Here is a 24,848-nt window from a genome sequence, read left to right as displayed (position 1 = left end):
GGGGGGTTTATATGTATGTATTTGGGTCTGGGTAGGGGGGGTTATATGTATGTATTTGGGCCTGGGTAGGGGGGGTTATATGTATGTATTTGGGTGTGGTGGGGGGGTTATATGTATGTATTTGGGTGTGGTGGGGGGGTTATATGTATGTATTTGGGTCTGGGTAGGGGGGGTTATATGTATGTATTTGGGTGTGGTGGGGGGGTTATATGTATGTATTTGGGTGTGGTGGGGGGGTTATATGTATGTATTTGGGCCTGGGTAGGGGGGGTTATATATATGTATTTGGGTCTGGGTAGGGGGGGTTATATGTATGTATTTGGGCCTGGGTAGGGGGGGTTATATGTATGTATTTGGGTGTGGTGGGGGGGTTATATGTATGTATTTGGGTGTGGTGGGGGGGTTATATGTATGTATTTGGGTGTGGTGGGGGGGTTATATGTATGTATTTGGGTCTGGGTAGGGGGGGTTATATGTATGTATTTGGGTGTGGTGGGGGGGTTATATGTATGTATTTGGGTGTGGTGGGGGGTTATATGTATGTATTTGGGCCTGGGTAGGGGGGGTTATATGTATGTATTTGGGTGTGGTGGGGGGTTATATGTATGTATTTGGGTGTGGTGGGGCGGTTATATGTATGTATTTGGGTCTGGGTAGGGGGGGTTATATGTATGTATTTGGGTCTGGGTAGGGGGGGTTATATGTATGTATTTGGGTCTGGGTAGGGGGGGTTATATGTATGTATTTGGGTCTGGGTAGGGGGGGTTATATGTATGTATTTGGGTGTGGTGGGGCGGTTATATGTATGTATTTGGGACTGGGTAAGGGGGGTTATATGTATGTATTTGGGTCTGGGTAGGGGGGGTTATATGTATGTATTTGGGTCTGGGTAGGGGGGGTTATATGTATGTATTTGGGTCTGGGTAGGAGGGGTTATATGTATGTATTTGGGTCTGGGTAGGGGGGGTTATATGTATGTATTTGGGTCTGGGTAGGGCGGGTTATATGTATGTATTTGGGTGTGGTGGGGGGGTTATATGTATGTATTTGGGTCTGGGTAGGGGGGGTTATATGTATGTATTTGGGTGTGGTGGGGGGGTTATATGTATGTATTTGGGTGTGGGTAGGGGGGGTTATATGTATGTATTTGGGTCTGGGTAGGGGGGGTTATATGTATGTATTTGGGTTTGGGTAGGGGGGGTTATATGTATGTATTTGGGTCTGGGTAGGGGGGGTTATATGTATGTAGTTGGGTCTGGGTAGGGGGGGTTATATGTATGTATTTGGGTGTGGTGGGGGGGTTATTTGTATGTATTTGGGTCTGGGTAGGGGGGGTTATATGTATGTATTTGGGTTTGGGTAGGGGGGGTTATATGTATGTATTTGGGTCTGGGTAGGGGGGGTTATATGTATGTAGTTGGGTCTGGGTAGGGGGGGTTATATGTATGTATTTGGGTGTGGTGGGGGGGTTATTTGTATGTATTTGGGCCTGGGTAGGGGAGGTTATATGTATGTATTTGGGTCTGGGTAGGGGGGGTTATATGTATGTATTTGGGTTTGGGTAGGGGGGGTTATATGTATGTATTTGGGTCTGGGTAGGGGGGGTTATATGTATGTAGTTGGGTCTGGGTAGGGGGGGTTATATGTATGTATTTGGGTGTGGTGGGGGGGTTATTTGTATGTATTTGGGCCTGGGTAGGGGGGGTTATATGTATGTATTTGGGTGTGGTGGGGGGGTTATATGTATGTATTTGGGTCTGGGGGGGGGGGGGGGGGGTTATATGTATGTATTTGGGTCTGGGGGGGGGGGGTTATATGTATGTATTTGGGTCTGGGTAGGGGGGGTTATATGTATGTATTTAGGGCTGGGTGGGGGGGTTTATATGTATGTATTTGGGTCTGGGTAGGGGGGGTTATATGTATGTATTTGGGTCTAGGTAGGGGGGGTTATATGTATGTATTTGGGTCTGGGTAGGGGGGGTTATATGTATGTATTTGGGTCTGGGTAGGGGGGTTATATGTATGTATTTGGGTCTGGGTAGGGGGGGTTATATGTATGTATTTGGGTCTGGGTAGGGGGGGTTATATGTATGTATTTGGGTCTGGGTGGGGGGGTTATATGTATGTATTTAGGGCTAGGTGGGGGGGTTATATGTATGTATTTAATGCTGGGTGGAGGGGTTATATGTATGTATTTGGGTCTGGGTGGGGGGTTATATGTATGTATTTAGGGCTGGGTGGGGGGTTATATGTATGTATTTGGGTGTGGTGGGGGGGTTATATGTATATATTTGGGTCTGGGTAGGGGGGGTTATATGTATGTATTTGGGTCTGGGAAGGGGGGTTTATATGTATGTATTTTTTATTTATTTATAAAAATATTTTACCAGGAAGTAATACATTGAGAGTTACCTCTCGTTTTCAAGTATGTCCTGGGCACAGAGTAAAACAAAATAATACATGGTTACAAATACAGTTACATAAATGAACAAGGTATACATTATATACAAGACATTGCATGCACAGTTAAAGAAAATATATATTATGAGCGTATGGAACAGTTACAGACCAGATTAAAGTGTGAGACAGCCTTAGATTTGAAAGAACTTAAGCTGGTGGTGGATATGAGAGTCTCTGGTAGGTTGTTCCAGTTTTGGGGTGCACGGAAGGAGAAGGAGGAACGTCCGGATACTTTGTTGAGTCTTGGGACCATGAATAGTCTTTTGGAGTCTGATCTCAGGTGATAGGTACTGCATGTAGTAGGGGTGAGGAGCTTGTTCAGGTAGCTGGGTAGCTTGCCCAGAAAGTATTTGAGGGTGAGACAGGAAAGGTGAACTTTGCGCCTAGACTCTAGTGATGACCAATCTAGTTCTTTGAGCATTTCACAGTGATGTGTGTTGTAGTTGCATTGGAGAACAAAACGACAAATTGAATTGTAGAGGGTGTCAAGTTTGCTACGGTGGGTTTGAGGAGCCGAGCCATATACTATGTCTCCATAGTCAATAATTGGCATTAGCATCTGCTGTGCAATACGCTTTCTGACCAGGAGACTTAGGGAGGATTTGTTCCTGTAAAGTACCCCTAGTTTGGCATAGGTCTTGGTTGTCAGGGTATCAATGTGCATCCCGAATGTTAAGTGGGAGTCAAACCATAAGCCCAGGTATTTAAAACTAGTGACAGGTGTTAGGGTGGTTTTAGCGTTGGTTCTAATCAGGAGCTCAGTCACTGGAAGCTTTACAAATTTAGTCTTGGTCCCAAATACCATTGTTACCGTCTTGTCAGTGTTTAAAAACAGTTTGTTTTGGGAAATCCAGTTTTCGAGTCTCAAAAAGTCAGACTGAAGTATGTGTTGAAGGTCAGAGAGGCTATGGCTGTGTGCATACAGGATTGTGTCATCTGCATACATGTGTATTGAGGCTTCCTTACAAGCTGTGGGAAGATCATTAATGAACACTGAGAAGAGTAGGGGCCCCAGAACAGAGCCTTGCGGGACACCACAGGTGATATCCAGGGGGTTGGAGTTAGAGCCTGAGATGGACACATGTTGGGATCTTCCTGATAGGTAGGACTGAAACCAGTTTAAAGCATGTTTCCCTATTCCAGAGCTCTGGAGTTTGTTAAGCAGGATAACATGGTCAACTGTGTCAAAAGCCTTTGCAAAATCAAGGAATACTGCACCAGTGAGTTGTCCCCGTTCCATTCCACACTGGATTTCATTGCAAACTTTTAGCAGGGTAGTTACGGTGGAGTGTTTGGGACGAAACCCAGACTGGAATTGGCTAGGGAAATTTGTCTTGGTGTAGAAATCGCTTAATTGGGAGTGGACACATTTTCCCATAACTTTGGATAGAATTGGGAGAAGTGAGATTGGCCTGTAGGTTGAGACAGTGTTTTTGTCCCCACTTTTGAAGATTGGGACAACTCTGGCAGTTTTCCAGGTCTTAGGGATATGGCCTGCAGACAGGATAGAGTTGACTATGGACGCAATTGGTTTGGCAATGGCTGGGGCACCAAGTCGTAGGAACCTAGATTGTAGTAAGTCGGGTCCACATTGGCTGCTTAGTTTTAGTTTGAGGAGCGCTTGTGTAATCTCCTCTTCAGATACTGGGCTAAATTGAAAATTGTGGGCAGTGTTGGGAGGGGGTGGGACTGTAGGGATACTCCCAGGATGAGATTCAGGTTTGGGGTTTGTGCTGCGTTTCGCTAATAAGTTAGTGGCACACCCCACAAAGTAATCATTGAATGCATTTGCAATGTCAGTGGGTATTTGGGTCTGGGTGGGAGGGGTTATATGTATGTATTTGGGTCTGGGAGGGGGGGGTTATATGTATGTATTTGGGGGGTCATAACTCTAGTCCTGGGCCCCGGGAAATCTGTATGCGGCCCTCCTACATTCATTGAAAAACTAGGGTAAGGCAAATAGTTTTGCAGGAAGTTATCGTTCTAGGTTAAAATCAACTGATTGGAAATGTATTGGCACAAGTATCAAAAAAAATAACAATGCTCTATAGAGCAATATTCAAACGGTATGCACAACAATAGCTGCTTTCACTGCTTAAGTGACCTACAGGACATAAACTAATACTTTTCAGACAAAAGGGCATATCAAAATAACCATTTTTGCTACTAGTATAAGTAGATATAATTTGCTTAAAACAAATGGAGAAAATGACGAATGTACAAAAGACGTCAGTATTCTCTATTTCTTACTCTAAAGCTTTGATTCAGTTTATCAATGGTTCATAATTTTTACATTGCTGATTAATATACCAATTATTTTACATTTTACCTCTCAGAACTTGGCAGTAATGAGAGTATTACACGTGTGCTAGAAATGGCGAAATGCATTGATTTCCCATGGTTTGTTTAGTCTCACGGGAACTGGACACATTTCTAACTGAGTAAGGTATTTATTTTTTTCTCAAGTAATGTACGCACAAGTTGCATTTCATTTCTCTATGGCAGAAAAGAGTCATTTATGAAACTATCTCTACTTCAACACGAATGCAATACTGGTACAAAGCACCTGTTATAGAGTTATCAAAGAAAAAGTCCTAGGGTTTTCAATGGGACTTTTAACTTGGATCAATCTGATTATTATTACAATGGTGTAGCAACAAATGTAACATTTTTAATAGAAGGTAATTTATCACAAATGTGTTATATGTTCCTGCTGGATAGAACAGAGGTTAACTTACACAGTATAGCCATCAATGGGATTCTCTACACTAGGGATGACTTCAGTACTTACTCGTTGTCCTTACTATCATCTTTTCTGCCATCCTTGTTCTCCTGTTTTTGCTCTTTGTTTTCATTCGTGGTGTTCTTTTCTTTCTGTGTGCTGTTTAACACAGTGTATTCTTACATGAAGGACGGAAGGAGGGATTTCATAAGGAATACAGTTCCAAGGGGAGAATACAAGAAGAGCTCCAGAGCTACTATGCTCAAAGATAGATTATAATGTGACCATTTTTTTTTATAAAGGGATCCAACGTTTGATCTTCAGATAACTAACAAATCCGTATAACTTCTGTAATCCAAAAATATGCTTCTTTTAAAATGTTATGGAGTGAATACATTAATAATTTGTTTTGGTTTTTTTTAGACTGTTTACAATAAGTCTGCTCACAATATATAACCTATCAAGATAAAACAGCAATGGGTTGATGGGGATAATAACTTTATTTGTAACTGGTGTTTTGTAGGTTGGACATATCAAGAGCTCATAGAGAAAGCCTGGAAGAGATATTAGTTTGCATCTACCAAACATGAGTGTTAGTAAAGGTATCACCATTTGTTAGTTTTCTCTTGGCAAATTGAAAGAATGTGTCAGTGGAATGGAGATGTTAAAATTGACGTAATTGTGCCATTTCTGCTTTGCATCTGTTTTAACAAAACATTTTGTGCTGAGTTATGTTACATGTTCCCATGTTGTACAGTATACAATGAGAAATGTGACTTTTACTGCAATTGTACTGTTTCATTCATGACTTTAAGCTACGTTTGTTACAGGTAAAATAAATCAATTTTCTGATGGAGTTTGGAAAAAATATAATACGATCACATATTTTTAGTTGTCACAATTCTTATAATCTAAAGATCTTCAAAAGGATAGCAGAATAGGAAACATCAAAGATTAAGGGGGTTTGGTTAGTCTACAGGAGGTTAGAGGGATATCTTCTATTCATAAGAAATAACCTTGCTAAATGCTAAACAGAATCTATTTATGACTGGAAGGATTTATGGCCATTTGAACAGACTTCACTACTAGGATATTGGGATGTTACAGGGTCTTGGTTTTCCTATGGGAATAACGAAGATAGACTTACTCTTCCGTGTTGTTGCTGTTGTTGACATTGAAATTGGCAAGTACCCAGTGACTGTGTTGAGTTAAATAAAAAGGAGAAAATAATACTGCACACTAGGTTAGAGCCGTTCAGAAAAAAATAATAACAGGAATTGGAAAAGATAAGATTGTTACAAAAAGAACCAACAGCCGTTCACAATAAAGCTAGCGTGGTTTTGAGCGGTTATGATCACCAATAAAAAAATTCACGAGTTACCAGAACTACAAAATACAACAATAAAATACTGAATAATTCATATGAGATTGGGAACAATGAGAATGTCAATTGTAAGACTGGGAATTAACATAAGCCCCTCTACATGCCAGCTTTCCATTTCCATGATTTGTTTTTCCCTTAGCTGTGCCTGTACCTGACATTGTGTCTCGTTCCCAGCTCTTTACGTAAATATATAAATACACGTTGATAACATAAATTAAACCATTTCCTATGTTACATGATTAGTGTAATATAAAAGCCTATGGAGAAAACATTTTGTAATACAGTTTTAATGGTTCATTTATACAGTTTAACTTTAATGATGGAAAAACAGAATATGACCCAATCAGAAGTGAGCACAGAGATATTTTGGCGCCCTTTCTGAAATTGGACGATCTTTTCTATTGGACATTTGTGCCTATAAATAATTCTATGGTAAAGCAGACAATTTACAACCCTTGAGGAAGCCGTAAGAAGGGAAAGGCGAAGCGCGTAGGGTTTTTGACCCTCTGAGGATCCCGTAGCCGACAGCGCAGATTGACATCCCTGGTGAGCCATCGTACTGCAGCGTGCGCAGACGCAGAAGTGCCGACGCCAACAGGATTGGAGGATCTAGGCTACAGGTGTAGAGGTCCACACCAAAAGAAAAGTTGTTCGGGAGATTCAGAGTGGTGTGTGAGTGCTCTTATAGCACTCAACGCTTTAAAGGATTGGGGGAATGTGAGTTTAACCTTTCTCCACCATCTTTTGTTTTTTTGTCCATTAAAACTGTATTATGCTATGTTCTCTCCGTATTCTTTTTTTTTTAAGAGAGGTGGCGTGTGCCAAGTCATTCATCTACAGACACCTATGTGAGTGCTTTATTCACTTACCACCATTGCACTTTATCCATTTTGTTATTTTTGGTTGCACTATTACGCTTAATTTTTGCCACAATTAATTCATGCACACAGTATCTAGAAACTGTTTTTTTTGAGCAGCACAGAGAAGCACTATTGTGTATATATATTGATTTTGTTGACTTTAGATTGTGCTTCTTATTTCCAATTCTATCATATAAAAGCCCCCCTTTTTTATCATGCTATTAGTGTGGTCCTCAATAGACATTGCTTAACTTCAGGGGTGCACACAGTTGGGGGCGCGAGACTTTCTGGGCGGGTGGCGGTTACAGATGCCCCATGCATCCCTGAAGGCATTTAAATTAAATAAAGGGGATAGCGTGAGGCTTCTGTATAAACATAGGCCATGATTATACCCAAAAATGCACGCGGAGTCGCGTGTAGCGATGCCACACAGCGCCAAAACAATTTGCTTAATTCTAATGAAACTGCTCATACCGCTGGCAACGGTCACTGTGCGCCGTACTGTAAAGCGGACGGCTGGGGAAGAGACTGTGGAATTTGTTTTTTTTTCTTGCGACGGCCGTGTCACGTGAGCGGTTCAGCCAATAAGGGCGAACCACTCACGTCCAAGCCTCCACTGCGCTCCCTCCCCGTTATAATCAAGATGCTGGGTGACGTCACAGAATAGCGCTGCCGCCTTGCAGCACTTGGTTTAATCAAGGCCTTACCTTGCCTTCCAGCGATGCGTCATCATGGCAACCCGGGGGGGGGGGGGGTCCACGAACAGACTGGGTGCGCAGGAAGAAAACTTTGCGCACTCCTGTTTTAGCTTATTACGCGTGCCTGCTCAGTGACATCTCTGCATTCACACGGCTTTATACCTCCAATATTTTCTCTTGCCTCCACTGATCAAGGTGATTTTTTTTTTTACTATACTCCACACAATTGGGCTGCTCTAATTCAAGATGTTATATTGTATGATCCTATTGTACAAACATTTAATCAGGACCTACACTGTGTAAAACTGTAAACCACAGAATTGCCAATAATAATCTTATCGGGCCCCTAATAATAACCTTCATATATGCAGTGTGAAATAAAGGAATACTGAAATATGTAATATGTATACCCTCATATCACTGTGCGTATACTGAGGAGTTGTCTCCTCTTGTGCAGACATGGTTACAGGAGGATCAGCAGTCTCCTGTTTCACTTTTTACAGCAATCATAGCTTGACTACTGAAATTGGGTAGGGCTGATTCTTGTCATATTTTGGTGAGGATTGTTTCAGTTGGGTTTTAAGTAGGAAAATAGTGAAAAACATTATTTCTCTCTTTTTTTTTTTGTATCAGTTGTGGTGCCAATGATGATATTTGCAAAATTCACAAATGCACAGCAATATATTTGCACTCTTGCAGTCAGTCCTATTGATAACTACTCCCCCTTATCAATGCATGGAAATGTCTACATATTGTTGTGCTTTCATCTTTCTTTTTTATATAAAAGCGCCCACGTGGCACATTTCACAAAACTAGAATACACTCTTTCAACGTTTACCTTTTTATATCCAGTGTTCATAGCAGCAAACATTGGTACCCATAAATAATGCCTGGTTATAGTTTCCTGTGTTCTGTGTTGCATGCACTGCTCACTTCCAGAGCCCAATGGTAATGCTATGTGTTAGGAGTATTTTCACCTAGCACTTATTACTATCACAAAGCTAGTCCTTTATTGGGGTTTCATCTACTGTATGACTTGAGCCTACCTTATCCAAGTGACGGCTATTTGAATCACAAGTGAACAGAATGCTGCCTAGGATTTGTGGCATTGTAGTATGGCGTAATATTGTACAGAAAGCCAGCATGTTGCTGTTGTGCTGAGAGGATTCTTTCTATGGTATAACCTTGCTACCAAGTGACCTGTCTCCACTCCACATGGATGACTTACTTCCCTGTGGCCCTGTTCTGACATTTTCCTTATTGATGCCTGGCCTGCATCTTAAACTGTTTGTGATCGGTTTGAGAGCTGACTCCAGAGTTAACTGTTGCCTGTCAAAACTATCTGTCCTGCTCTGTACCATTTCAAGTTGACCTGCTGTAGAGGGCCTGGAAGACTTTTTGTCTATTGTAAATCCCATGACTGGAAAACAGATTTGCAATGAAACTTCCTCCACTTTGTAATGCTTGTTTTCATTCCCTTTTATACGTCTACAAGAGATTAAACATCTTCTGTTTCATCATTTGTACCCAATGTCCTGTCACTTTTTCTCTAACTCCAAGAACATTGACAGCAACACGCATGCTTACTGTTCTGGTTTGGAAATCAGATCACTTCTGCACACTTTTCTACGCTTAGGAGTATCATTCCCTGAGGGCCACATATATTGCCCACTGAAGGCTTGTGACGTGCTTAACTAGATAAAGGGCTATTTACATGAAAGCACGTGTAATAGACTAATCAAAATGGCCTTTGACAATTTGAGACAAATTGTGAGGCTCACATACTGTATTTGTTTTGTGTGTGTGTGTGTGTGTGTGTGTGTGTGTGTGTGTGCGCCTGAAATACAGTATAAAACCACAAACGGCACAAGAAGTAAGAATTACACAGTTGTCATGGCACTATATTTTGTGGTATTTTTTGTTTTGCAAATAACAAAGAACACATCTAGAATTTTGCATGAATTAAACTGGCCCTTCTCTCCTACTCTTTCTTTCCTTCCTTAAGAGTGTAATAATAATACATTTCCAGGGACAAAGTCTCATTATTCCTTCAACATTCTATTTACAAAGATATATTTACAATTACACCTCTAATACTATACACCTACAGTGTGAGTTAAGAAAAATATGTATGGCATTTAACAAAATTACTTTCATAATTATCCTACCCCAACTGTTACTAGTTTTAACAGCATTTTCACAGTTCGCCATCTCTTTCTTGCCACTGCTTTAAAATGCAAAACATTGGTTAACTTTATTTCAGTTTACCTCCTAGCTCTGTCTAGCTTGTCTTGGTTCCCCTGGACGGATTGGGTGTTGCTGTTCCTGCTGGACATTTCCTTGATCTCAGGCCCTCTGAAACGTTCAAGAAAAGAATCTGGTCTCTGGTCTTCCCGATTCAGATGTCTCATGGCCCAGTTCCGCAATGTAATGATAACTCGTGATAGCCTACAGTAAGACAAGAAGAGAAGTCATATTTTGGGAGTATAGCTTACAGCTACAACTGCTTCAGCTGTTTAGCACTTCTCTGATTACTGCTTATCCTCCTAAAAAAATGTATATACTTGTTCTCAACATATGTACAAAATATCCTGAATACAATCTAATTCATTCTTCAAACATGGTTTCATTGAAATATATTAATTTTACTTAGCTAATCATGCATCACTCATAAGAACATTGTCAGCTGATGTATGTTAAAGTTAAATGTAAGGCTTATGCATAACACTTCTTAGACAATAATATAAGAGTATGTTGCATATTATCTTAAGCATAGTAAATACAGCTGTAGCAGACTTTATTGCTCCCGCTGATAACACAACATATTGGGTTATAACGCAGAAAATCACAGAGATTCAATGGAAATGATAAAGCACAATATCAAAACATATCATCATAAAGCACCATAAGGCTGCGGCCACGTTGCCGCTGAGCATGCTTGGAGAGATCAATTCAGTGATTCCCAATAAGTATGGCCATGCTCAAGCGGCGCTCAGGCGCACATCCACGTACGCTCTCTAAAGCTCAGTGCTTGGAGAGACAAGGAAATTTAATTTCCAAGCTTACAGCAGAGTCACCTGACCCTTCAATAACCAATGGGGAGAGGGGCAGACACAGAATGGTGCGAGAGACACGGACAGAATGGGGTGAGAAACAGACACAGAATGGGGAGAGAAAGACAGACAGAATGGGGAAAGAGAGTATCGGATGAGCGGAGAGAGAATGGAGGGAGGAGGGAGGAGGGGGAGGGGAGAGGGGGGGGGGGGCCCACACACAACTCTGATCCAACCAATGACACGTCCCCCGCTCCTGCTCTCAAATTATTGCAGGACAGCCGAGCGCTCATGCTTGGAGAGTTGGTGATGTCACCACTCTCAAGCATGAGCGGGCTCAGCAGCAGCGTGGCCGCAGCTTGTGGCACAATAACCGTTGCTTTATCTGTACATGTAAGTCTATTTCTGACACAGATCTTGTACACTAGAATATCAGATAACCCACATCTTCATTGAAGGCAAGACACAACCAATGGTTCTACCTTCCAGTGCCAAAGCTTTGTGTGAATTTGACTATTCATTAGAACAGGACTCGTATCGATCTACTTAATTGCATCTCCCCACATATCTTAATTAATACAATGGATTACTACGAAATGTTACATTTACAATTGATTTTGCAGTTTCAATGGTATTGTAATTACCATGTTCTGAAATGTGATAAAGTCCTAATTTTCTGTTCTTTTAAACTTCATGTAAAATCTTTTTTTATAAACAATATACTTAAGTCATCTTTGTTTGCTTTCTTATCTGTTCAGGGGATCTGAGGTATCCATTGGTGACACAGAACTTGGGTGACATACACTCATCTCCTATGCAATACATGTAAATAACCTATAGAAGTATATTAAGCATATTACCTGGCCAATGCACCCCTACCAGTAAAAGAACTCCTGCGGGATTCTGTCAGGCCTCTAGGTTCCAAAGCAATCACACGTTGGAGCTCTGAGGATGTATCCTCACACAGTGAATGAATTCTGCAGGATGACAAATACACATTCATTTGCTAGTTTATCCAGAAGCATTTAATGGAATGTTTAATGTCCAAGATTTTCACAAGTTACAGTACCACTGACAGAGGAACTGTAAAGTGTCTTTCACAGAATCATCACTACAACATTTTTAATCAGATTCAGTCAAAAAGAGTCCCCAGAATGTGCATATATTGGAGTTATTGGGAAGGAAATTAAGTATTTTGAAGATAGGATGATTTCAAGCCAAAATATGAATTATGCTATATTCTCTATATACACACATATTCAGCATGTAACTAGTTAAAATAAGTCATTTACTATTAAGTTAGAAATTATATTGGAAAATGATAAGCTGCCTCTGCAAAGATAAGAAGATAAATCAGTCTGAAGACAGGCAGGTGTAGAAATGTGTTATGTAATTTAAGACACTTGATATGTTTAATGTCTGCTGAGTTGAATAGTATATGGTCTTGAGTTTGGAATCAATTGTTAGGTAAATAGTAGTAAAAGACAATACAATAGAGATAGGTCTTAAAAGATAATGAACATAGGATTAACTATGTAGTTACTTAGTGACAGAACAAAGAGGTTCTTCTAAATCCAAGTAAATATTGCTAAAGGAAAACATAGTGTTCTAATATTGATGACTGACTAAGAAAATTTTGGCTGACAGTGAGAAAAACAGATGATTGCTAAAATGTATAAAAATTGTATTTGGATTTATATAATGCAGAATCGTTTAAAAACAAGCTAAAAACTCGCTAAGGATTCTCCACTCTAACACTACATTCTATATGCCTGATGATGTAACTGACTGAAATGATGCTGTAAAATATGTTTTCTATTGTCTCTGAATAAATTGAGAAAAGAACCGGACCGTGAACTATTTGATATATATTGAACGTTGGGACATTTATTTGCACCCATTTAATGAAGCAAATCTTCATATTTCATCTGAGCACAGTAAACAAGGTGTCCAAAATCAAACTTCATGCAACAATACTTAACTATATGTAACAATAGCTAAGCAGTTCCTTATATGGAATATGCAAATATTCCTATGCATTTGTTTTATAAACAAATAGGGACCATTTTAAGAACAAAATTGAAGTATTTGGGTTCTGCTTTGTAGTATTATTCTAAGTGCTGTCTCCCAACCATCACTGTTTATTTTTGATTTGTCATTTATTCAATGTGAACATTTTAATTGATCTCCAATCTTAATTAAAATAAATGTATGTCAGGAACTAAGTAAAAGTAAAAAAATATGTGTTATTTATATTTTCAATAGAAGCAAGTATTACATCTTCTTCCATTTTTTCAGATATCATTTACCATTACACGTTTCTCTACGAATATCTATCTGCATAAAGAATAAAGCTGTTACCAAGTTTGTATGCTGGACACATTATGATGTGTGGAGCAGAAAGGACAGTAGGTGGCACCATTACGCAAGAGGACACCCAGAACAGGCTGGGGTGTATGTGTGGTAGCAGTTAATAAGAACAAGCATGCAACACTGGGCCATTATTAGTATGACAGTGTTGTGATCACTCACATCCTCTCTTTGTCTCCTATTAAAAAATAAATTAGTTTTCACACTTTGCCACCCTTGATGAATGCAGTCACACAACATTTTCTCTGTGGTCTTTCATGCAGCAACTTGACTGTATTAACTAGGTGCACCAGAAACTGAAACGATTCGTCCTTTTCAGCACAGTGAGAGGTGGATAAATGTACAGATACCCCCAAATGCAGTACAGAGAACCAAGCATTGCATTTTGAGTCACATTTGTGATACAGTTCTATGGTCAATGAAGACTTAAAGATCCAGGATTGGACTATAATTTCATGATGTCTTTAAGGAAAGTAGCAAAGAGCCACCAAGAAAATAGTGAATAGAAATGCCAGAATTCGAAAAATATACAAATGTCCTTTATTGACTGCTACGCATTTTGTTCTTCTAGAGCTCTATGTCCATTGAAATGCATAAGAGAGGTTTCTGTCTTTTATAATAAAATTAAATAATGGACATTTTGATATTTTTCTAATCTGGAATTCCCATGCACTATTTTTCTTGGTGGAATTTTGCTACTTTTCTTCAAGACTTTTGGATTCTTTACCGCATACAGCACACCGGCTGAATAATATACCAAGCATAAGGCCGCAACACGCATAAGACTGAACACTCAAAATCCCAGGTCCCTGATAGGAAGACAATCTTTAAAAGTTGGAGAGCACAGATTTCATGACCAAAAATGAAGAGAGCATAATATAGTGCAATATGTTCTCAACTCAGTGTGAATCTATCATGGGAGTCTGAGAAGAGGGAACTCACATGCTCTCAATAATAAAGAGGCATTTCCAGAACTGTGGCAAATCACATGATGTGGTGGATGGTATATCAGCTCACAGGAAGGGGGTCTCTAGTCAATATGAAAACGGAGGGGGGGGGGCGGGAATGCTTTACTACCCAGTAAATAACTCAGGCAATGACTATAAAGTAATCTATAATTCCTTGTCCTAGTAAAAGCGGACGGTGGTCCCCTGGAGTAAAGTATGAGAATATACAGAAAGAGGGTGGGATCCCCAAAGCAAGGGGTAATCCCAGAAACTCCAAAAAATGGGGGCACTCGCAGAAATGTGGGAAAATATCAAAAAGACAATTTATTTATTGGATGAACAGTAGACAGGATTGAACATGTTAAAACTCTCAATAAAATTTTTTTTAAAAAAGCCCATGACGAAACTTAACCAGTGAAATGCCTCGTTGGGCCAATGTCACAGCCTGTTCGCCCCTGCTGTTTCAAAAAGAATAAATAGCAACGCCGACTAGCACCAGATCCAAGTGGAGATAATGTGTCAGCAAGTCCCCAATTTATTTATTCTTGTTATTTCCCCTAGTGCACCCCCCCCCCCTATTCTATTCCCATTTCGTAGTGCTGGTATCCACCTCTGTTTTGTTTCACAGGGAATCTGCACAGAACACCAAGCCTGGCTCTCTGCCCTTGGCGGGGGTTTTCCTTCTCTACCACTGAGATTTGCATCGGATTAATATTACGTTAGACTCTAACGCCATGAAATGCATGGGAGGTTGTTCATATCTTTCCACTGATACTGACTTTTTGGAAATGGGCATATTGGATATTAATAACTGTTTGCTAACATTTTTTGCCTTTGCCATACTTTGTGTCTACTGTACCTTAAAGAGGGGATACTATTTTTCGGGACTATAATCATTTGGTTACTACGTAAGCATCCTCTGATTGCGTTTGAATATATGTACACCTTGCAACATTTTGTAGGATATTTTTTCATTCTTTTCTATTGGTTTGATACGCTTTCAGTGTGCACATATACACTTACAAGGGCAAAGATTATACACTGTAGCAGTGGCCAGCTATTTATACTGACTCATAATACCTGTTGTATATATGCTGGGCATAGCCCCCTCCCCTATTTTTTGATGATACTTTGTCATGTGTACTTTAGTCACTAAATACTATCCCTGTGCACGTGCATAAGTTTGATGGAGTTACATACATTGATACATTGTATCAGCGACTAGCTTTCTGGGCGGAGGATCATGTTTTGTTCTGCTTGATTTTGACATGTCTATTAAGAAACATTTTCACTTATTTAGAACTGTATTAGCTGTCATTATCTTAGTAGACTATAATCTGAGCTACTTTACCTGGGTACAGCTATCTACACTTCAAGAGGGGACTCTTCAGTCACTCTCTTGACATGTGGTTCCCTGGTTACTTGATTTATGCGCACAGACACTTTATTATAAGCAGTTAGGGGACATTATTCACAGTGTCTGTTTTGTGTTTTTTAGGGTTTTAACATGTTCAATCCTGTCCACTGTTCATCTAATAAATAAATTGTCTTTTTTATATTTCCCCACATTTCCGTCAGTGCCCCCCATTTTTTGCAGTTTCTACGACTACCCCTTGCTTTGGGGATCCCACCCTCTTTCTGTATATTTCCTCTAACCACAGTCTCACTAAAGCAGTGTGTGAGACGCAATCTCAGTGGAAAAGAGAAATACATATAGTGCAGACCGTACATAAAAAATGTTTTATGAGTTAGCAGTAAGGCCCAGATAGATTTACACCTACAATGGATCAGTGTTAAAAGTGCATGTTAATAAAATGACATCAAAGTGGTACGGTATGTCAATGATCTCACCGCCGTCCACTCTTGCATCCCTCGTGATCGGTCTCCATCTTTTTGGACCTTACTGTTAACTCATAAAACATTTTTGTACGGTCTGCACTATTGTGTATGTCTCTTTTCCACGGTGATTGCTTCTCACACACTGCTTTAGTGAGACTGTGACTAGAGACACCCTTCCAGTGAGCTGACTTGTGTATTCCGCCCACCACTTCATGTCTTTTGTCACACTTTTGGAAATGCCTCTTTATTATTGAGAAGGAAGGAATCAAGTAAAACAATAGTTTTACGTTTGGAGAAATATTGGTGCAATATTTATGAGGATTCAGAAAGATAGCAGCCATTCTGATTTTATGGCAAACTGCTTTAAAATCCTTAATTACTAAGCAAGAGGAAATTGGCACCCTGAACATACTGTAAATTGTTTATTTTAAGTAGTGATAAAGCACGATTGGACCTTCAAGGTTTTGTCTTATTTAAAATGTAGGTGTGTGTTCCAAAGTGCACTGTTTTGACACAAATCACAAATATTTTTGGTCATCCAGCTTTGTGTTCTGGGGCACTATGATTGGAATTATTTCCCAAACCTTTAAACTCCCTATGACACCTTGGGTGATAGTACTGATCACCACACTGAAAATCCAATTTCTTCAACAGGAGTTTTTGTGTTATAGTGCCCCGATCGGCACTATCACAGTTTTATAAATAAGCCTCCTGAGACAAAAGCTGAGTCCTATATGCAAAGTTTAAAAAAAACAAAGACACAACTTGAGTTCATTTAACAGAATATATACTGTATGCGAGGAACTTGTGTTATATCAGCAAACTTACGTATATAGATTTTAGAACACTGGAGCACTCCAAAGGTCGCATACAAATAGATAAAACACTACATATCTTTCTAGCACTGAGGATGATTAAGAGGCATCTCCCACCAAAATAGAGGAATATCGTTTCTATAATTGAATATCATGGTCCTCAGAAAACGTTCAAATATTGTATATGGCCCTCACTCCATTCTCCACTGATTGCATCACTGGTTTTCAAGGTATTGGTAAATATGAATTTGTTTGGCCAAACATGGATTTGAAGAGATATGTTGGAATGGGATTTTCATATGATTCCATAACATTTTAAACTACAGTATTGGAAGAATTGAAATCGTTCTCTAGTGAAACTTAAAACAAATTAACCACCTTTCACAAAAAAATAGAAAGAACTGTCAGTTTCCCCAGATTTGATGGTGAGGTTTTCAGCTACAGGAAAAGCCGCTAATTAAAAAGTAATGGATATTGATATACATAAAGCTTTGTACCAGAACAAAACAGAAATGAAAGTGTATCAAGAACATATGCATTTCCTGGCAACCCTGAAACTGGTTCCAGTATTGTGATCTCGCAGTAGTCATTTTTCAGATGTACTATAGAGATGTTTATTTGCCACAATTTGCTTACTGTTGGGCACTGGGAACCACAGGATAACAGTTTGCCACAGTCTTATTCCCCAACATCCCTACAAATTATTACTTTGTTTCTTCTCCCTCCCCCCCCCCCCCCCCATGCATGTAATGTAGATTTTTTTGAACTGTAAGTAAGTAATGTAAGTGGAGTGAAAATAATACTGACACAACCATTTAACCATGCACAGAGGCAGAGATGAGACAGTGAACAGACAGGTACTTTTGTCAGCATATTGGACAAATGAGTGAAAACATACAGAAAGTTAATGTTTGGGGAAAGTAATTCTTCATCCTCCCTCATCAAGATGAATGTGGTACAATATATAGTGGTTTGAGTATTGTCACATTTTGGCCCTCAAGTTACCTTATAGTGACTGCATCGAACCCTTAGAAAAACCTGCATGGCTCCAATGGCCCATGCACCACTAGTGTAACTAGTCCTGCAGATACATACAGTATTATATTATTAATGAAGTTTAACTTAAAGTGGGACGTACAGCCATATGCAATCATAGGTAATGTGTAAAAAAACAAAACATGTTCTAATTACAGTATGTTACTGAGTCTACCCACTATATCATCTTTGTCTCAGAAAATAGGCCAAAAAACTAACTAAACCATGGCTTTGTCTTGCCCAGGCTGTCAGCTGTACTGATAGAAGGAATAATATGACAATGTATATTGGAATAGGCTGCAAAAGGGAATGATGCTGTAGGCAACGATGGGACAGATTCACTAAGGTTCATTGCATTTTAACGCACCCAATCCAGCATTCAAGTCAATGGCAGTTAGTTCTAGATTGTCTGTGTTATCCCACAATGGACCTTAGTGAATCACCTATAATGACCTCTGCGTCAGAAAGGCTTGATTATATGGTTAAAAAAAGATTATTTTTTTTTCTTACCCATACTTTGACTTTCTTTACATATAAAATGTATAGGGCTTCTTAGGGAGGAATAGTATTCATCTCTTAATCTTACAAAACATTTATTGATTCACGTAACTAACTGAAATAAATGCTAGCTGTAAAGAATGACACAGTGCAATTAAGCCCAGTTACTTGGTGTCTTCTAAGCTTTGAATTTACATTGACTGTACTAGTAAAATTTACAGTCTTATAGCAATAGTTTAGTAAAAGAGACACTTCTTCTAAAATACACACTTCTTTGCTGATATAGTCTTTCAACAAGGTATTTCATTCTTTCTACAGATATTTTCCTTTCATTTGTATGCTGTAGAGCAGGGGTGCGCAAAGTTTTTTTGCTGCGCCCCCCCCTGTGTGCCGCCCCAGCGCTCGCGTCCCCCCCCCTCCTCTCCTGTGACCCGGCATGAAATGACGCAGAGGGTCACGTGATGACACTTCACATGACCCCGCAGCGTAATTTGATGCGCGTTAGCATGACGACGCATCACATCACATGAGCTTGCAGCGTCATTTGATGCTGCTTTGTCATGGCGACATGACGAGAAGCCGGTTGAATCCTGATAAGTTGAGGTTGCAGAGGCCTCACGTGGTCCCCCGGCATTTAATTTAAATGCCTCGGGAAGAGCGCAAGGCCTCTGCAACCGCCTGTGCCTCCCCAGAAAAATCCTGCGCCCCCGTCCCCCATTTTGCGCACCCCTGCTGTAGAGCACAGCAGATAACTGCTTCTAAATAGACCACAGCTGCTTCCAGGGACGATGATGTATTATGATTATGTCTAATGAGAATTTTTAAGTAGATGTAACAAAATGGTGTATATAAAGTGTCTGTTTTTTCCCAAATGCAATGTGGCATTACCTGCTGACACCATTTTCAGTCCTTTCAATGTCTTCATCAATGGTCCTGACAGACAACCTGTGCAGCACAGGGTATGAGATCTGGGTGCTGACTTTAACCGCCATCTTGATTCTCACAGCCACAGGGTTTCCAGAATACAGAGGGATTTCTCCATAAAATTAATAAAGATAATAGAACAAGAGTTATTAAATATACTCATTGACATCTTATTTTCTGTACCCCAAAAATGTGAACAAAATAAAAAATAATGTTTAAAAGAAATATATACTCATCGTATTGTTGAAATTAGAATACTAGCATTTTTATATAATTACAACAGCTTTAAAGGACATCTATATAACGGTGTCCTCTTCTGCTGTTCTGATTCTTAAAAAAACATGTTTGAACAGGTCAGCAGCAATGTGGAACAATGCACATATAGAAATGCCCAGCAGAAAACCAGCATCATCCAGTTCGCCAAAATATCTGAAGTCGAGTTACGTAATATATCCAATTGCTCAGATTCCACATGTATAGCTTATGTAAAATATAATTTACATTCATGTTTACGAATACATTTCCTGCAGGCATTATATTCAGCAAAAGAGTTTTGTGACACACATACTGTACATTATATCATGAGCAGGGGCCTCATTACCTTCTGTATTTGATTGCGCTTGTTTGTCCTTATTTGGTATGTCGTTCTGGTTATGTAATTGACGTCACTCTGTGCCCCCACTGTACCTTTTTACAAATAAACAATAATATATCCTAACCATGAAGGTCAAACTACCAGTAGCTATATAAGTGTTGGAAAATGTTTGTTTGTATGATAGCTTTTTTGGACTTGAGCATGCGGTTTCACTTTGTTATACGAGACACTTTTTTCAGCAATACTGACAATAGTTTTTGTACACTGGGATAGGAGATCTTACGCCGAGTCCATAGAAGGACAGGCCGTGCTGAGGCGTGCGAACGCTCCGCGCTGAGCCCCTGCATCCTCAATGAGAATGCCTTGAGAGGGGGCTCATGCGAGAGTCCGCAGGCGTGCTGACGAGTTGGAGTTTTCAGCCGAGCGCCGAGCTGTTTTTCAGCGAGCTGTCGGCTGAAAACCTCCAATCACAGCACAGCAGTGTCAACGTCACAGCGCCGTGATGTTGACGTCAGTGCGTCGCGGGCGATTGGCCCAGCGACGTCACTGCCCCGCCTCCCTCAATCTCCCCCCGCCTCCGATCGCGCATGCTGGCTCGCCTGTATGGGCATGAAATCGCGCAGATTTCAGCAGGCGAGCCTCAGCGTCAGCGCGGCTCGGACCTCCTCACCCCCTCTATGGCCCGGGCCTTACACACACTGTATTAGCTATTTGAAAATGAATTATGTAGCTGGCACAACACTTTCTGCACACAGCTTTATAATGTAAATCTATTTACATAAATAAAAACATCTACAAAGTGAAGTAAAGGCATACTTTTGTTTTTCTCCATGTAAGTAAAGAAAACATTGGGATCATTATATGGGACATCTGCTGAGAGAGCCAATTCTGAAGTCAGAGGATAATATAATTGGTGCTTAGAATGGATAACAAGACATGGCAAGCTTTGACCTTCTCCCTCTTAATCCCACAAGAGGCCTAATAAAGCAAGGTGCATCGTTTGAACACAAGGGAAAAATGCATAGATGTTGTTTATCAATTGGCATATGACACAGAAAAATTAAATTCACACCTTTATTTCCTAACATATAACATTATGAGCCATGCTATGTACCATTTTATTGTACTGAAAACATATTGTGTAATGGACTAAACCTGTTTGTTTCATTTTGATCATTCACAATTTGAGCTCCACAATTTTTTATCTTCTATTTATGAAGTTTATCATGGACACGATGTACTGCAAATCAGATTAGAAATGTACCCCCCATGATGTGGTGCAGAGAGTATAGTTTTACAATTCAGCATAAAACATTTGCCGAAGCATTATTTTTATTTGTAGCTGCTCTTACAGTGGTGAAATATCCCAATCTTGTGTGTGCTTTTTTAGGGTCAGAAATATTATCCATATCCTTATAAGTATGACTATATCATCTTCAGTTCGTGTTTCCAGATTTAGCGTTAATCTCAAATACTCAAATAGAAAACTGGATACATACATATATTTACATACCATAGTATTAATTAGTTAAATGAGGGGAATACACACTGTAATTAATTTTACAGATTATATGAAAACAAACATAATAATTGAAACAGATCTAACACCAGCCCTAATATATAACATTTGCAACAGCATTAAATTTCCAAAGTGTAGAGAGGCCTACATACTGTATATAGTGAGAAACAGTAGCATTACTTGTAGCGCCATGTTCATAACAGATTCATACAGTACATATTGTATACATGGCACACAGGAGGCATAGAGCAAAACATGAATGCAACATATGTCTACATAAAATGTAATAATACAAATATTGGGATTTGTTTCAAAATAATATCTATGATGATTTTTTTTAGCCAATACGATATATGCATATGTTATTTATCTTATTATTTATCAGTTACAGTGAAAACCTAAATACATATAAAGAACCAAGCAGGTTAATTTAATTAAATTGTTTTTAGTTGATCTAATGCTGGAGATGTACAGTAGTATCCTGCACCCCTACTAAGACAGTAATGCTGGCACAGTATTTCTGATCTTTTAAGAAGTCCATTTTTCCTTAATCTACACTGACAACATTATGCAATTCACCATGTGCACTTGTAATTACATGGAGTCAGTAGTACTCCGGACGTTCATGTTTAATGTAACTGGATTAACTAATAGTAGACATACTTCAACAGTAAATTTATTTTCCTGGGTACACTAGGATTTGATTGAAATGGAAATATTCTGTACTACTCACTCTACTTTGTTCTTTGCAAACCTAGAAGGGGTGTTAGGATAAAGGGAACGAATCAATGAAGTACAGACACTTGTAAAAGTAAACCACGAAATAAATGGTCAAGAGAATAAGGTTTAAAACGGTGTCGTACTTAACACGAGCATTGTGGTTTTTAGGGGATTGTGACACCTGGATTAATTCCTCTTTTTATATTCTGTAGCATACTAGGGGGGTAGAAGCAGCTTGTGCCGGCTGACATGCTTTGTCCTTACTGTGTGTTGTAATGATTGAAGCATCAAGATGAAGTGTGGTTTGCCTTCTCACCACTAAATCGGATACCATAACCATCCTACAGACCATTTAAGGAAAATCCAATTTCAGATGAGAATTAAAGACAAGAGAATCTAGATCCATCTCCTCATTTTCTTCTAAAAAGTGGAACAATTGGCAGCCTGCAGGTCTCAGTGTTGTTAACATTAGTGCTGTTGTATACTAGTGGGGAGAATACAAATCAAAGTGATCCCTGAGCTGAAGCTTTTAATCCCAGTAAATAATTGTCTTCATGCATGAATTTAGAAAAGTGTTATGTTGAATACATCTATGCTTGTATCCCTTTGAGTTGCTGGCTTGTGTTGATTTCTACGTGAACGTTTGTCCGAACATTAATATTAAAACGCAATATTAAATAGTAGGCAGTTTTGTCCTATTCCCTGAGCCTTTTCTTCCAGCTGGCAGGAATACAAAGTATTAGGTGAAATCATAGGAAAGTTACAGAGCAAGATAAGATGCAATCAGTCCCTGCTAGTTAGATTCGCACTAACGTGCAGATCTCTGCATGTTTTACATTTCGGTGCATATTTTGGATTACTATCAATACAGAGAAGTCAATTTCCTAACATACAAATAAGTGAGCTTTGGAGGTGTAAAAGAATGGCATTTTAATGTAAATGTATCAGTGAGACTCCACTAAACATTAGTGGGACCTGGATAATCAATGAGATGTCTGTCCCTATCTTCTAAGCATGGATATTTGTGAAATTGTCCCGACAGCTTGCTGCCACTGAAATATTAATTAAGCAGAATATATCTCACAGGGAACCTGAGTGAGCACTGCAAACTATGACATGAACTGTATATAGTGTAAATACTGTATTAAGTACTTTATTTCCCCCTGCATATTTCTGTCTATAATGACTCTCAAATTCTCATTTTCTTCTGTGGATGTCTATCTCTCATCTCTCTCCTCTCTCTCCTCTCTCTTCTGTAAACAGACAGAGCACACAATAAAGTTCACTGCAGTCACTAAACATTAACCCTGCTTGTGATCCAGACAGCACGAGCTATGGCAGAATTAATTAAAGTGAAAGCATAAATCCCCTTAAACCAGAGAAGATCAGGGATTCCTATCTTGTTAAGTGCTTTGTTAATTATCATCACCATGACAACCAACCCTTTTACTTAAGGCTTTTCCCCCACTAGTGCACACCACTGATGTAGGTTTAAAAGTTTAAGAATGATCTTATCCCTATTCCATCTGACAAATACAACATTATAATAAATGCAAAATAAAAAAAACCTCACACAATAAATCTCAATGAATACTTACTCGTAACGTCGGCTATAATGCTGTTACCAACATGTTTTAGAAATCAGTAAGAACTTTTGTATTTCTGCTGTTATAGAAGCGAGAACAGATGAACGAGTCAACTCCTTAGCATGTTGTAAACTGGCTCACACGAGTGCTTCGCTGTAGTCTATCAGCCCCTGCAATGAAACTAAGGGGAACAGATTGTGTATCTCATGCAGTCCCTTACTGGTCTTCTGTCATTGTCCATCCCTCCTTTGTATCGCAGAGGTTTCTCTTTCCAGCCTCAACTCTCTATTTCTGGTGACAAGATGCAGCTAGTAGTCCCTTCACGTCCTCTGGTCACAATGAAGAAAGAAGTAGCGCCCTCATCGGTTGTTTCTAGGCTAATATATTGCAATACGTGCCCCCGCAGTGTATTCAGTAGCTTGTGTTTGCTGGTGCATGGTTAAGATGCAGAGGGTGGGGACATGCTGTGCTGTGCTGTGCTGCTCTGCTCCGGGGTTTTCAGCACTTTGGACAGCACACAGTTTGAGTTAATCTGTATAACAATGCCAGGAATGAGCTACATACAAACGTGATATATCCCATCACAGTTCCTCTGCTGCTTCGTACCCCTCCTCACTATCCTTCATTTTACACTTAATGGAAACAAACACCATCTAAATTGTTACTAGTTACACGAATCTTCTTAGTGAAGCCCAAGCAGAAGACGCTTAAAGGCACCCCAAATGTTGTTACTTTTGTTGTTACAAGTAATGTTGTAATGTTGTTACAAGTAATTATTAAAATGAAGTGGGGTTCTGTATGTAGTAAGCTCCATATAAATGCA

General features: G+C 39.5%; 1 protein-coding gene across 2 annotated transcripts in view; it reads right to left on the bottom strand.

Annotated features, from left to right (window-relative positions):
• CNGA3 (cyclic nucleotide gated channel subunit alpha 3) overlaps positions 1-24,541 on the bottom strand; it is a 35,912-nt gene extending 11,371 nt beyond the window's left edge. The window contains exons 1-6 of one of the 2 annotated variants that reach the window (XM_075590550.1): positions 24,038-24,540; positions 19,570-19,717; positions 12,038-12,154; positions 10,393-10,572; positions 6,330-6,380; positions 5,252-5,341 (exon numbers count right to left, since the gene is read on the bottom strand). In XM_075590550.1, coding sequence (XP_075446665.1) covers positions 5,252-5,341; positions 6,330-6,380; positions 10,393-10,572; positions 12,038-12,154; positions 19,570-19,673 — 542 coding nt within the window. In that variant the 5' untranslated portion in view covers positions 19,674-19,717; positions 24,038-24,540. Of the gene's footprint in view, positions 1-5,251; positions 5,342-6,329; positions 6,381-10,392; positions 10,573-12,037; positions 12,155-19,569; positions 19,718-24,037 lie in introns of both variants that reach the window. The other variant, XM_075590551.1, reaches the window with a different exon arrangement.
• Between the last annotated feature and the right edge of the window lie 307 nt (positions 24,542-24,848).

Source organism: Ascaphus truei, chromosome 3, assembly GCF_040206685.1.
Source record: "Ascaphus truei isolate aAscTru1 chromosome 3, aAscTru1.hap1, whole genome shotgun sequence".
NCBI classification, from domain to species: Eukaryota; Metazoa; Chordata; class Amphibia; order Anura; family Ascaphidae; genus Ascaphus; species Ascaphus truei.
The sequence above is the reverse complement of the archived record's forward strand: the minus strand, read 5'-3'. Positions and strand labels throughout refer to the sequence as shown.